We start from the raw sequence: 13,281 nt of genomic DNA, 5'->3' as shown, positions 1-13,281 counted from the left end.
CTTTGCTATAATTTCCTTCTTCAAATTCACAGTAATTGTGTCTTTCTTCCTCTTGACAACACTATCTTTAGCAAGCAGCTTCTTTGGCGACATTGTGCGTTACAAATTGTAGTCACAAAACCACAAAAAGCGCAAATAAAAGCAGAGGGATGCTTGTCGTGCGCGATACAGCAACAACACTGGCGTCAGAGACATCCGAGAATTTGCGAGAACCCGCGGGGTGCTAGGAAGCACCATGTGGTTTTGCTCGTTAACAGAGGTGAAGCTCGTCAATAGAGACAAATTTGCTGTGAGTGGCTCACTCGTTACTCGAAATGCTCGTAGATAGAGCCGCTCGTTAATCGAGGTACCACTATATTGTAAACCTGTTCAATATACATAGGATTAGCCAGAAAAAACAAAAGAAATACATTTGTAATTGTAACTCACATAAAAGAAATCAACTGATACTCTTTACAAAGAATCAGAAAACTAACCTTTGCAAGGTCTAGCTGTCGCACTTTAGCAGACACGTTGTTAGCCAAATGATGTGTGAATGATATTGTGTTTTCCAGTTGGCGTGCATCAGCCTGGACTAGCTGGAGGGTAGGAACCAAGCGTGCTAACTGAGAGAGGCGAGCTTCCAGGTGATGTCGATTGCCAACACTCCATTCTAAACGTTCAACAACAGCTGCCTGTTGGTTACGTACAAAAGTAGTAAAGATTACAGTACTGCACTTAAAACTATCACCCAAATTTTAAATTTCTGTACATTCTATATTGTCCAGTGAAAGTAAAAAAAAAAACAGCATTGAATTTAATGAAACGCCATTTTTTGTGAAAGACCCAGAGGCTCCCCGGAGCTATCCAGGCTGATATGTAACTATTAGCTTTCTGGCACCCGTCAAAGTGCATGGAGTTCTTGCCTACCAGGGACCACAAACCAGAACCTGGCCCCCTCAGAAAGGCATGAGAAGCATTAGCCTATAGAAACCCAAATGTGGTTGGGAGCATTCTATGTCTGCCATCGACCGGGTCTGGCACCCACCCTCAAAACAAACCCCCTTTCCGGTGAAAACATTGCTACCGAAAGTCGAACGAGTGAATGGAACTCCCCAAATTAAAATTAGCAATTGGGCATGACGTCATCACGTTGCCGTGCCTCTGTCTATGCAACCCTCTCTCCTTGGGACAGGGAAAGGAAGAACCCCAGACCCTCGTGCCGGCAATCCAACCGGCAGTCCTCAGGCTGGATGTCAAAAACACGCAAAAACACCACCGACTGGAGGGAGGGAGGGAGGGAGGGATGCTGGGGAGCTCTGGGTCTCACCCAGAAAATGGCATTTCATTACATTCAACGCTGGTTTTCTGGGGGGGAGCCCCCGTTGGCTCCCCAGAACTAACTACCCGAAGACAAGGAAAAACACAGGGACTTACCCGGGAGGCAATCAGTTCTCACTCCTCAATGCGAACTCGAGACAACTGGCTGCAACTGCCAACCCAATGCAACGCAGGCCCTACCAGGTCCAGGGACATTGACAAGGTAGCGAGCAGCCAGGACCCTGTTTGACCTCCAAAAACCCCAAGCCCGAATGTCAACCCAAGACAAGTTGCCAAAGATAGCAGCCAAAGCAGCAAACTTACGAACATCGTAGGCACAGGGATAGACCGTAAGATGGCTAGACTTAATAACCCTGCAGATGACCTGGGAGACCTGAGCCCTGGAACAGGGAAGGAAGAAAACCGAATCAACCCAAAGCGCACCACCAGCAACCAAAGCCATGGCACCCATATAACGGCAGGGAGTCGCAACCAGACACAACACATGATGCACCCCTGGCCTGATCAACCAAGCATTAACAACCCAAGGACTCCTCCGGAAAGCAGCAGTTTCATTCTTCGCCAGAAAAGGAAAAGACAGCTGCAAACAAATAAACCTACCACCAGGACTGAAGGAGCAGAAACCCCTGCACTGGAGGAGAGCATGAAGCTCACCAACCCGACTCTCAGAGGCCAATGCCAACAGGAAAAGAGCCTTAGAAAAACAATCCTGAACCAAAGGAGCCACTACAAACTGAGGAGGAGAGAGAAAAGAGAGCCCCCGGCCCAAAGACCAGGATGGCTCAGAAGGCACATGAGCAGATTTGAGGTGAAACAATGCACGAGACAGCTTGCAGAACACCGCAGAAGTAACATCAATACCGAATGCATGCTGGAGCGGCTCCCGCCAGCGCCGCACAATACGAGGCGGCAGTATTTGGCAAAAGTCAACGGTCCTGGAACAACCACGAAAGGAGGGATAAGACAACCCTATCAGAGACCAAAGTACACCTATGCAGTGATAGCAAAAACCAGAAGGACCACCAGGAAACTTCATACTGCCGCCGAGATGAAGCACGCAGGTGGGAGACCAACAAAGAAGCCACCCGTGCTCCATACAAGTGATGATCGACTCGAGTCAGAAACTCCAGATACGAAGACTCGAGGAGAAGAACGAACCAGCCTCATACTAGGCTGGGTCAATCTGCTGAAAAAGGTGGAATCGCGGGAAGACTCTTGGGTTTGGACACCAAGTAAGCAGCACCTGAAACCAAGGCTGGGCCTGCCACCAAGGAGCCAGAAGGACAACTCTTCCCTGGTAAGTCTTCAAGCGAACCAGGACCTGGAGCAACAGCTGAACTGGGAAAAAGAGGTACAGGTAACCCAACCTCGGCCAGTTTTGCCTAAAGGCATCGACCCCGATGGCCTTGCAGTCAGGGAAGGGCGTCACGTATACCAGGAAACGCTTCGACCACGCCGATATGAAGAGATCCACTTCCAGAGTCCCGAACGTCTGGCAGAGCCAACTGAACGAGTTTGCGTCAACCGTTCATTATGTGGAAGGAGAAATGAACCGAGACAGGCCATCCGGCAGGACATGGAACACCCTCTTGAACGTGAACTACCAGGAAGCCAAACCCCGAGAACTCAGCAGACGAGTCACCCGAAGCAACCAGCCCCAAAGAGCCAAGGACTGCATGGAACCCCCTCGGTTCAGACAATGAACCACTAAGGAAACAGTCCAAATGGAACCGGATCATCGATCCACGAGCGACCTGAACCCTACGGAGCAACATCCACACAGCCGCGAACTCTCACACCATGCTGTAAGCCCGACGGAAGGATGGACCCCACCGTCTCTGGCCAGCCTGGTGAGCACTGGTCACAAAGCCGCAGCCAAGAGACGTGTTCGTGAATGCATCAAGCGAGGGTTCAGATAGGGTTCAGTGCCAAGGCACTGAATCCCCCAAAAAACGAAGAGGAAGCCGGCGATGTAGCAACCAACACAAAGCCCCCGGAGACCAAACCCAGTGGTCACAAAAGAGGCAAAAGTCATGTCCCCGAAGGAACCAGAACAGCCAACGAAGCCATACCCATCCCAGCGGGTAGACCATCATGGCAAAGTTCAGGCTCCCACACAAACCACCTAGTAGACAGGATCACACCACAAGGCACAGAACTGGAAAACACAGGAACCAGAGATGCACGACCTTGCTAGTTCACATCAGCCACAGAATTGGGGTGTGAATAGTCGGCGCAGATAGCTATCCACACCCCAGTTCCAGATAATGGATAACTGGGGGTCCCCCTTCCTCCTCCTGGGAAGGGTAGAGGGGCTGCGCAGATGGCGGCGAGATGACATGGTGACGTCATGCTCGTTTCCTCATTTTCATTTGGGGAATTCTGTCCACTAGTTCAGTTTTCAGTAGCAATATTTTAACCAGAATAAAGGTTTGTTTTGGAGTGCTTATCTTTCTGGATGCCTGACCCGGTCGATGATAGACATAGAATGCTCCCACTCACACTGGGGTTTCTATAAGCCATTGCTCCTCGTGCCTCTCTGAGGGGGGCCAGGTTCTGGCTCATGGTCCCCAGTAGGACTAGAACTCCATGTGCATTGACTGATGCCAGAGTTTAATAGATTCATATCGGCTTGGTTAGCTCCGGGAAGAAAAGAACCCAGAAAAGATCCCCCAGAAAAGAACCGATTTCTTCTTCATTCCTGCTTTCATTTAGACGTTTTGTCTCTACAAGGTTCAGCTTCAGCTTCTCTCGGTTTTCCTTTAAAAGATCTTGTCTTAATAACCATAATTTCCCTTCCTCATCAATTTGTAATTTTTTAACATTCCTTAGTACTTCTTCCATCTGTTTAGCACCGTTTAGGATGATCCTCATGATTGATCCTTCCCTTTCTCGTACCTGCCAATTCTCCTGTAGTCGCAGACATTGTCATTGGTTGTAAGACCTTCCACTAGCCCAACAATGTTATCTTTTTTCACTTCTGTGGCTCTTTCTGACCTAGATGTTATCTCCTTTTCTTTGCAACCAAATATTAATAGGGACTTACTTTGATGGACTGTGTTTTGCACCAATTTTGGGTTTGATGTCAGTTCCTTTCTGACTTCCAGTCTAATGTTTGTTTTATCCTGGTTGCTGCAGTTTCTGGCTTCCTTTACTGCTTCTTCTATTTTTCCATTCTCCTTGGCCACTTGTGCATTGGTAAGTTGCATATCTTTCTTGCACTGTTCTAGTCCCTGTCTAACTTCCTCCATCTGTACTGACAAAAGGTGTTTGTTCTGTTGGATTTCCTCATCTAACCTATTGTAGTCACTTGTGTTTTAGATTTGATTACCATTCTCACCAGTGCTTGTGCAGCACTGGTAAGTATGGTATATAAAAACCAAGCTTGTAGAATGCTGGAATGTGACATTATAGCTAGTGACCATGGGATATATGTCAGATCATACCCAAAATGGTTCACCAACCAACCTGTCCTCCTATAAAGAACATCGCTTATTGCTCGAATGGGTTACATAAGGCCAAAAACCAGCGTTGAATGTAATGAAACGCCATTTTCTGGGTGAGACCCGGAGGCTCCCCGGAGCTTTACCGGCTGATATGCTAATGTCAGACTTTGGCATCAGTCATGTGTATGGAGTTCTAGGGCCTACCGGGGACCACGAGCCAGAACCTGGCCCCCTCAGAGAGGCAAGGGGAGCAATGGCCTATAGAAACCCCCGTGTGGTTGGAAGCATTCTATGTCTGCCATCGACCGGGTCAAGCATCCAGAAAGGTAAGCATTCCAAAACAAACCCCTATTCTGGTGAAAATTGCTACCTAAGCCGAACTAGTGAATAAAACTCTTCAACAGAAAACAAGGAAACTAGTATGACGTCATACGTCACCGCGCCGCTGTCTGCGCAGCTCCCCCCTCCCCGGGAGGGGGAAGGGGGAGCCCCAGACCTCCAACGCCGGCTATCCACCCATCAGTTCTGAGGCTGGATGTCAAAACACGCGAAAAACGCCGACCGGAGGGAGGGAGGGTTGCCGGGGAGCCTCCGGGTCTCACCCAGAAAATGGCGTTTCATTACATTCAACGCTGGTTTTCTGGGGGGAGCCCCGTCGGCTCCCCGGAGCTAACTACCCACAGAGGAAGGTCAAAGGGACAAAACCGGGAGGCGGACACCACGCACCCCCCAAGGAGGCGAGACAATCGGCAGCAAACGCCAACCCAAGGCGCCACAGCCCCGAAAATCCCGGGAACAACACGAGAACCACGAGCAGCAAGGCCCCTGCACGAACACCAAAAATCCATGCCCGACTGACTGCAAGGCCACGTCGCCCAGACGGCAGCGAGAGCAGCGAAGCCACGAACGCCACAGGCATGTGGGAAGAACACAGGCAGCTTAGCCGCAAGAACACGGCTGACCACCCGGGACACCATCACCCGCGAACCGGGAAAAACAGAACCGGATCAACGCAAAACGCGCTCCGGACCCAAACGCCGTGGCACGCAAACAACAGCGGAGGGCCGCCACTGAACACAAAAACGACACACCCCCGGCCCGACCAACGAAGCACCAACAAACCCTGGACCACTCCAGAATGCAGCAGCCCCACCCCGCGCCAGAAAAGATGGAGACTGCTGTCATCAAACAACCAAAACGCTAAAACCGAAGGAGCAAGAAAACTCAGCAACTCGACCACAGAGGCAAAGGCCCAAAGGAAAGAGCCGAAGAAAAAACACACCGGAACCGAAGGGGCACTACCAACCGAGGAGAAGACAGAGCACGCTGACCAGAGACCAGGATGGTGCAAGCGGCGCACGAACAGGCCGGAGGTGAAATAACGCACAAGACAGCTGACTAACGGTGCAGAAGCAACACCAAGACCGAAAGCAAGCTGAAGCGGCTCCGCCTGCGCCGCACGAAAAGAGGCGACAGTATGTGGCAAGACGACGGCCCCCAACCCCCACTAGAAAACCAAGCCGAGAGTAAACCAAGCTAACAAGAGGAACCACCTAAGAAGGGACAGGAAAAGGAAGGACCACCAAAATACCCCATACTGCCGCCAAGAGAAGCACGCAGGTGGGACACCTACCACGAAGCCACCCGACCACCAACCGGAGGCAAGACCACGAGGTAGAACATAAAAAGCCCCGACAAGGCCCTCCCAAGCCCAGGAAAAAGGCGGAGCCGCGAGAAGATCTCGGGCGCGACCACCGAGACCCAGGCGGCACAAGGAGATGGAACGTCTGCCGAACAGAAAAACTCCCCGAAGCATGCAAGCCCGCCAGGAGTTCAGAAACGACGGGTCCGACGCGAGACATCGCAAGAACCCCCCCCCCCCAAAAAAAAAAAAACAACCGGCAGGGCAAGCTAGGAAAACCAAAGAAGGCGGAAGGGTCGCCGCGAGAACAGGACCCGAACCAAGGGGCACGAACAACTGCAACAGACCGAGACAAAGAAGCACATCACAGGACACAGGCTGACCAACGCCTAAGAACACACGCAGAACATCCCTGCTGCAGAGGAGGCAGGAAGAAAGAGCAGAAGCACAAAAAAAAAAAAAAAACCAGGAGAACAACCAGGGGTGGACAATCAGGCAGGGACAAAAACCCCACGCAATCCCCAGGCACAAAACGGCAGCAAAGTGCCACTCCACAACCGGACACAGGAACAAGGACACGCCACCGTGAAACACGGTACCAATGCACACGTGCAGCAGCAGCAACAGGCACCACTGCAACATGCAACATGTAAATAGCAACTCCCCTCTGCAAAGGCAGAGAACGGAGCAGGCAGACCCCAGACAGGGCCAACGGAGACACGACAAAACCCTGCAGGCCTAGAAACCTGCACCAGGCGACCGACGGCGGAGAAACCCCGCTCGATACCTGCTGGATGAGGTACTGGGAGCTCTTTTACACCTCAAGCCCGGCCCAAGGTCAGGCCAGACCGGCCAGAGGATGGCCCACCAGGCAGCTGCTAGGAGCAGGCCACCGGCCCACATACCCCCACAACCAGGACGGGCCGGAACTGCCATACGAAAACAGGCCAATGCGCCCTGGAAGCCCACGGACGAACCAGCAAGAAGGCTTATGCTCGCAAGTAGGTCGTGTAACAAGCACAGACCACTGATGGTAATACAGTGTTCCCCAAAAGTGCCAATAGCACCACTGCACTCCACTGGTACTATCCCGCAAGTTCTACCAGATAGGCGGGACCCAAGAGCCAGAGCTCAAATCCTGCAAGCACAGCCAGGAGCCTCACCAGGTGAGTACAGAACCAACCCTACAACCCCCACACCTCACAACATTAAAAAAGGAGGGTCCCCTGAATGACTCCAGCATGGGTTGGACATGCACATGAGGGGGACAAGAAGGGTTGAAAAAGGGACAGTCACTGGTGTGCGAACGGTCTCAGTCGTACAAAAATATACCTAAATAAAGACAGGTATATAAACACCGCCGCATCCAGCGCCCGGCCAAAAGACGCCAGACCGCAGAAACTCACCTGGCGAATGGTGGTTCGAACTTGACATGACTCAACCGTGCCCAGAAGAACTTGGGAGCACCGCCAGGTGAAGACGCCAGAGCCGGACCCTGCCGGACCCGCAGGAGAACAGGGAGAGGCGAAGGAGGCGGTCCACACCCATGACACAGGGAAAACCGCGGTGTCCTCCCCACAACTGGGAACCAGGATACCCCCGGCGCGAAGGGGCACATACAGCAGCCAGGGAGAAGAACGAGAGGCGAAGCACTGTAGCAAAAAGGGCGCAAAACCCCAGCACTGAAACACCGCCCAGACCAAAACAAACTCCACGGCGCATGCGCATAACACGCTGGCCGAACCGCACACCCTCCCTGCGGGAAGGCGCCAGCCAGGACTATTGCACGAGAAAAGGAGCCAAAAGAGGAAGCAGGAACAATAAAACCGGCCAAAGAAGCAAAGAGCCCAAAAAAAAAAAAAAAAAAAAAAAGGGGAACCCAACCGGGCGACAAGTAGCCCAACCGGGCGACAAGTAGCCCAACCGGGCGACAAGTAGCCCAACCGGGCGACAAGTAGCCCAACCGGGCGACAAGTAGCCCAACAGGGCGACAAGTAGCCCAACAGGGCGACAAGTAGCCCAACAGGGCGACAAGTAGCCCAACAGGGCGACAAGTAGCCCAACAGGGCGACAAGTAGCCCAACAGGGCGACAAGTAGCCCAACAGGGCGACAAGTAGCCCAACAGGGCGACAAGTAGCCCAACAGGGCGACAAGTAGCCCAACAGGGCGACAAGTAGCCCAACAGGGCGACAAGTAGCCCAACAGGGCGACAAGTAGCCCAACAGGGCGACAAGTAGCCCAACAGGGCGACAAGTACTAGGAGCCGACAGACGTTCCAATAATGCGGGAAGTAGCGAAAAACCTTCCCGTACCCTCGAGAACACAGAAGCCAACACTAGTCCCGAAGGCACACGAAGGCGCAGGCGCACCCGAGATCAGAAGTCACGCAGAACCCCATCGAACTGGGAAACATGACAAAAACACCGTCCCAAAAAGCGGGGGAGGAAACATCCACCCCCAGGACGGAACCAACCGACTCAAAGGCCAAGGAACCGAGCCCGGGGAGGGGCCGACGTCCAACAGCACGTACGGCGAGTGGGGAGGAAAGACCCCACTCCGCGTAACCACAAGCCCCGCCTAGAGGGGGATAAAAACCCCCACGGGGTCTAACGGGGCCAAGGCCCCCCCCAAGTCAGCCCCTCCCCAGCCCCGGGAACCTACACGACAGGCCCCGGGGCCGAGCCGTTCCCCCAAAGCCCCGGCCGTACCAGAAAACCGGGGCAGCCGTGAAAACACTAAGGAAGGGAGCCCACTGGCAGACTCATACAACACGGCTGGAGGAACAGGCCCAAATGCCCCCGTCACCACCCCGGAAGGGGAATTCCCCGAGACTGCCCGAGTCTCAACACCACCAAACACCCCGCCCTGAACCTACAGACGGTAAGGAACCGGATGCAGGCAGGAAGGGTGAACCAGGGGAAAGACAAGGGGGCGTGGATGGAACCGAAGCAACCAACACCCCCAAGTCCCAAAACGAACTAAGCCTCCAGATCTTTAGCCCCTGCTTTGCTCTTCAACAAGTCACTTGAACTCCAAACCTTTCCAGATATTCTAAAAAAAGCGAGAGTAACGCCTGTCCACAAATGTGGTGATCTCACAGATGTTAACAACTACAGACCTATATCAATCCTGCCAAACTTGTCAAAAATTTTTGAAAAACTAATCTATAAGCAGCTTTACTCATATCTAGCCAAACTCAATATACTTAGCCCTTGCCAATATGGCTTCAGGCCCAAAAAAAGCACTAACGATGCACTTATTAGTATGCTTAACTCGATTCATACAGCTCTTGATAAAAATGAGTTCCCTGTTGGGTTATTTGTGGACCTGCGTAAAGCTTTCGATACTGTCAACCACCAAAACCTTCTTCTTAAATTACATCATTATGGTGTCAGAGGACACTCCCTACAATACCTCAAATCCTACCTTACTGACAGGCTCCAATGTGTTTCTGTGAATAATACAATTTCTCCCACCCTACCCATCAACATTGGTGTTCCCCAGGGCAGCATACCTAGCCCTCTCCTCTTTCTCATCTACATTAATGACCTTCCAAATGCCTCCCAACACCTCAAACCAATCCTATTTGCTGACGACACAACCTTCATTTACTCCAGTCCTGATCCCCTTGCTCTAAATGCCACAGTAAATACTGAGCTAAATAAAGTCCATCTGTGGCTAACTGCCAACAAACTCACCCTTAACATTGACAAAACTTTCTATATTCTGTTTGGCAATAAATCCTCTAATCAAATAAATCTCAAAATAAACAATACCCAAATTTGTAACAAATTAGATGGCAAATTCCTTGGCATTCTCATTGACCACAAGCTGAATTTCCAGGGACACATTCTAAACATATCAAAAAAAGTTTCAAAAACTGTGGGCATTCTTTCTAAGATCAGATATTATGTACCACGCCCTGCCCTGGTGACTCTCTATTACTCCCTTATCTATCCATATCTCAACTATGGTATTTGTGCTTGGGGCTCTACTACCCAAAATCACTTATGTCCTCTAATTACTCAACACAAAGCTGCTATTAGGACAATATCCAATTCTGGCCCCAGACATCACTCGGTACCCCTACTCAAATCCCTGAATATGTTAGACATTAAGTCACTGCACATTCTCTCATGTGTACTATACATATATAAAACGCTAAACTGTAATGCCAATCCTGATCTCAAAAGCTTCATAGAAGGTTGTAACAGAACCCATGAGCACCACACCAGAAATAAATACAGTTTTGATATTCCTAGAGTACGACTTAATCAAACCAGAAATGCTCTACAAATCAAGGGGCCCAGAATGTGGAATGACCTTCCCAACCATGTTAAAGACAGTACCTCTCTCAACCAGTTTAAGTTAAAAACGAAGCTATACCTAATAAATTCCCTGTAACCTACCTTACCCCTCTATTGTCAACCCATGTATGTTTCTTGTTTTTTTTTGTTTTTTTTTCAAATCAACGCTGTTTTAATGTAATTTTCTGTAATAATTTATAATTGTATTTGTGCTGTTTTTTCAACAATGTTCCCCCCTCTTTTACCTCTATTTTTATTTGTACTCAACGCATTTTTTTCTTTTTACCCATTAGTTTTAAGCTTTAGTCAGTAGTGTTTTTTCCTGCCCGAAACGCTTTGCGTAATAGTGGCTTTAGGCATTGTTTGTACTAGCTCTTATCTATAAAGCCAACAAACTTTGTAAAATCTCTTTATGTATGTACCTTTGCCTAAATAAAAATTATTATATTATTATATTATTATTATTATTAACTACAACGGGGCAGCCCCGGGGCTCCCGGGGAGGAAACCACGAGAACGTTGCCACCACCAAGGCTCAAGTGCAACGCCCCTGCTGCCCGCACCCGCTTTGTTAGCACAACTGGGTAACCGAGCCACAACGAGCAACCAAACTCGCAACCAAACTCGCAACCAAACTCGAAACAAAAGGTGAGAGCAACCCTCAAACTCGCTGGAAGCGAGGGGGGGGCTCTGGGGTCACATCCATCGGACCCGCGCGCCCCCAGGGGTTTCCCAGGGTCCCGAGCGTTTACTTTAAGAGGACTCGCGCTCAGGTAATCCCAGGCAGGGTACTGCTAACCGGCACCCAAGCTACCAAACAACTTTCTAAGAGCTGAAGCCCCGGGACGTGTACACTCACGGGGACCTAGCAGGGGGTACCACCAGAAATACTCAGAACACAAGGGACACCAGGGGCAAGAACGAAGGCAGACCCCCCCACCAGGTATATAAACAAAAGAAAAAGAAAACCCCGCAAGAGGACAGCGTACCCAAGCGGAACAGAGCCGGCCGCCATGATTGGTAAAGACAAGCTGCACAGTACCCCGCGCCCCACCAGTGCAAACACTGCCCCTTACTCTAAGGCGAACAAGGGAGACAGAACACCCGAGCACACAAAGAGCGGCCGAAAACCAAGCAGTAAACGGCCAAGCAGGGGCAGGACCCAAGGAACTTGTGGAAGGTGGCCCCAAGCCCCAAGGGCAGTACTTACAGGGCACCTAGGGAAGGGAACCCTAGGCGCATGCAGCCCGAGTACTGAAGAATCACTCCCGGCTCACGCACCACCTAGAAAACAGACACCACACTCTAGGTACAGTGCTGAAACAACCACTGGAGCCGGAGCACATAACCATTGCCTATAGCATCAGCCGAAGAACTGATGGGTGGATAGCCGGCGTGGGAGGTCTGGAGCTCCCCCTTCCCCTCCCGGGGAGGGGGGAGCTGCGCAGACAGCGGCACGGTGACGTATGACGTCATACTAACCTTTGGTAGGTTAGGTCCCACACCAACAGTATTTACAACCAGTCTAACCTAACCCAATCTAATCTAATGATATATCAAGTTTTGACAATTCAAAAAGAGCTTTGTTGAAAAGAGAAAAAGACCTGGGGGAAGACATAATACCAACATTAACACCAGAAGCTAATGTGAACAGGGTAACATCAGCAGCATATGGGAAGTTAGCAAACACAAGATCATTTAAGAATCTGAACATAGTGGCTTTCAAGTCCATACACACTACCAATGTGTGACCATTACTTGAGTATGCAGCTCCAGCACGGAACCCACATCTTGTCAAGCATAAACAGAAACATGAGAAGTTCAGAGGTTTAACACTAGTGTCACAACTGAGAGGGCTCGTGTATGAGGACAGATTGAGAGAACTCTCCCTCACAACCTTAGAGGGGATATGATAACTATGCACAAGATCATGAGGGGAAAATAAAGTGGATAAAGAAAGTTTGCAGTATTAAAATTAAAAAGAGGTAGGACAAGGGGTCATCAAGGGAAGCTGGATATGCAGTCAAGGTAAAGTAAGGAATTTCATTCCCTATAAGGATGGTACGTAAGTGAAATGTATTGAAGGATGAGGTTGTTGAAACCAATTCCATCCACAGCATTAAAAAGAAATATGATGAAAACATTAATACTGACAGGGTAATAAATGGCACAGGTATATACAGATAGAAGGCAGAGAATAAAGGGTCCGGGTAGTACAGGTCCCCCTGGTAGTACAGGTCCCCTGGTAGTGCGTTAAAGGGTCCGGGTAGTACAGGTCCCCTGGTAGTACGTTAAAGGGTCCGGGTAGTACAGGTCCCCTGGTAGTATGTTAAAGGGTCCGGGTAGTACAGGTCCCTGGTAGTACGTTAAAGGGTCCAGGTAGTACAGGTCCCCTGGTAGTACGTTAAAGGGTTTGGGTAGTACAGGTCCCCTGGTAGTACGTTAAAGGGTCCGGGTAGTACAGGTCCCCTGGTAGTACGTTAAAGGGTCCGGGTAGTTCAGGTCCCCTGGTAGTGCGTTAAAGGGTCCGGGTAGTTCAGGTCCCCTGGTAGTACGTTAAAGGGT

At 50.5% G+C, this 13,281-nt stretch overlaps 1 protein-coding gene across 1 annotated transcript in view; it reads right to left on the bottom strand.

Annotated features, from left to right (window-relative positions):
* LOC123770981 (conserved oligomeric Golgi complex subunit 4) overlaps positions 1-13,281 on the bottom strand; it is a 333,387-nt gene that overhangs the window by 315,860 nt on the left and 4,246 nt on the right. Inside the window, exon 2 of the mRNA XM_045763150.2 lies at positions 477-674. Coding sequence (XP_045619106.1) covers positions 477-674 — 198 coding nt within the window. The remainder of the gene's footprint in view (positions 1-476; positions 675-13,281) is intronic.

Source organism: Procambarus clarkii, chromosome 65 (assembly GCF_040958095.1).
Source record: "Procambarus clarkii isolate CNS0578487 chromosome 65, FALCON_Pclarkii_2.0, whole genome shotgun sequence".
Taxonomy (NCBI): Eukaryota; Metazoa; Arthropoda; class Malacostraca; order Decapoda; family Cambaridae; genus Procambarus; species Procambarus clarkii.
The sequence above is the reverse complement of the archived record's forward strand: the minus strand, read 5'-3'. Positions and strand labels throughout refer to the sequence as shown.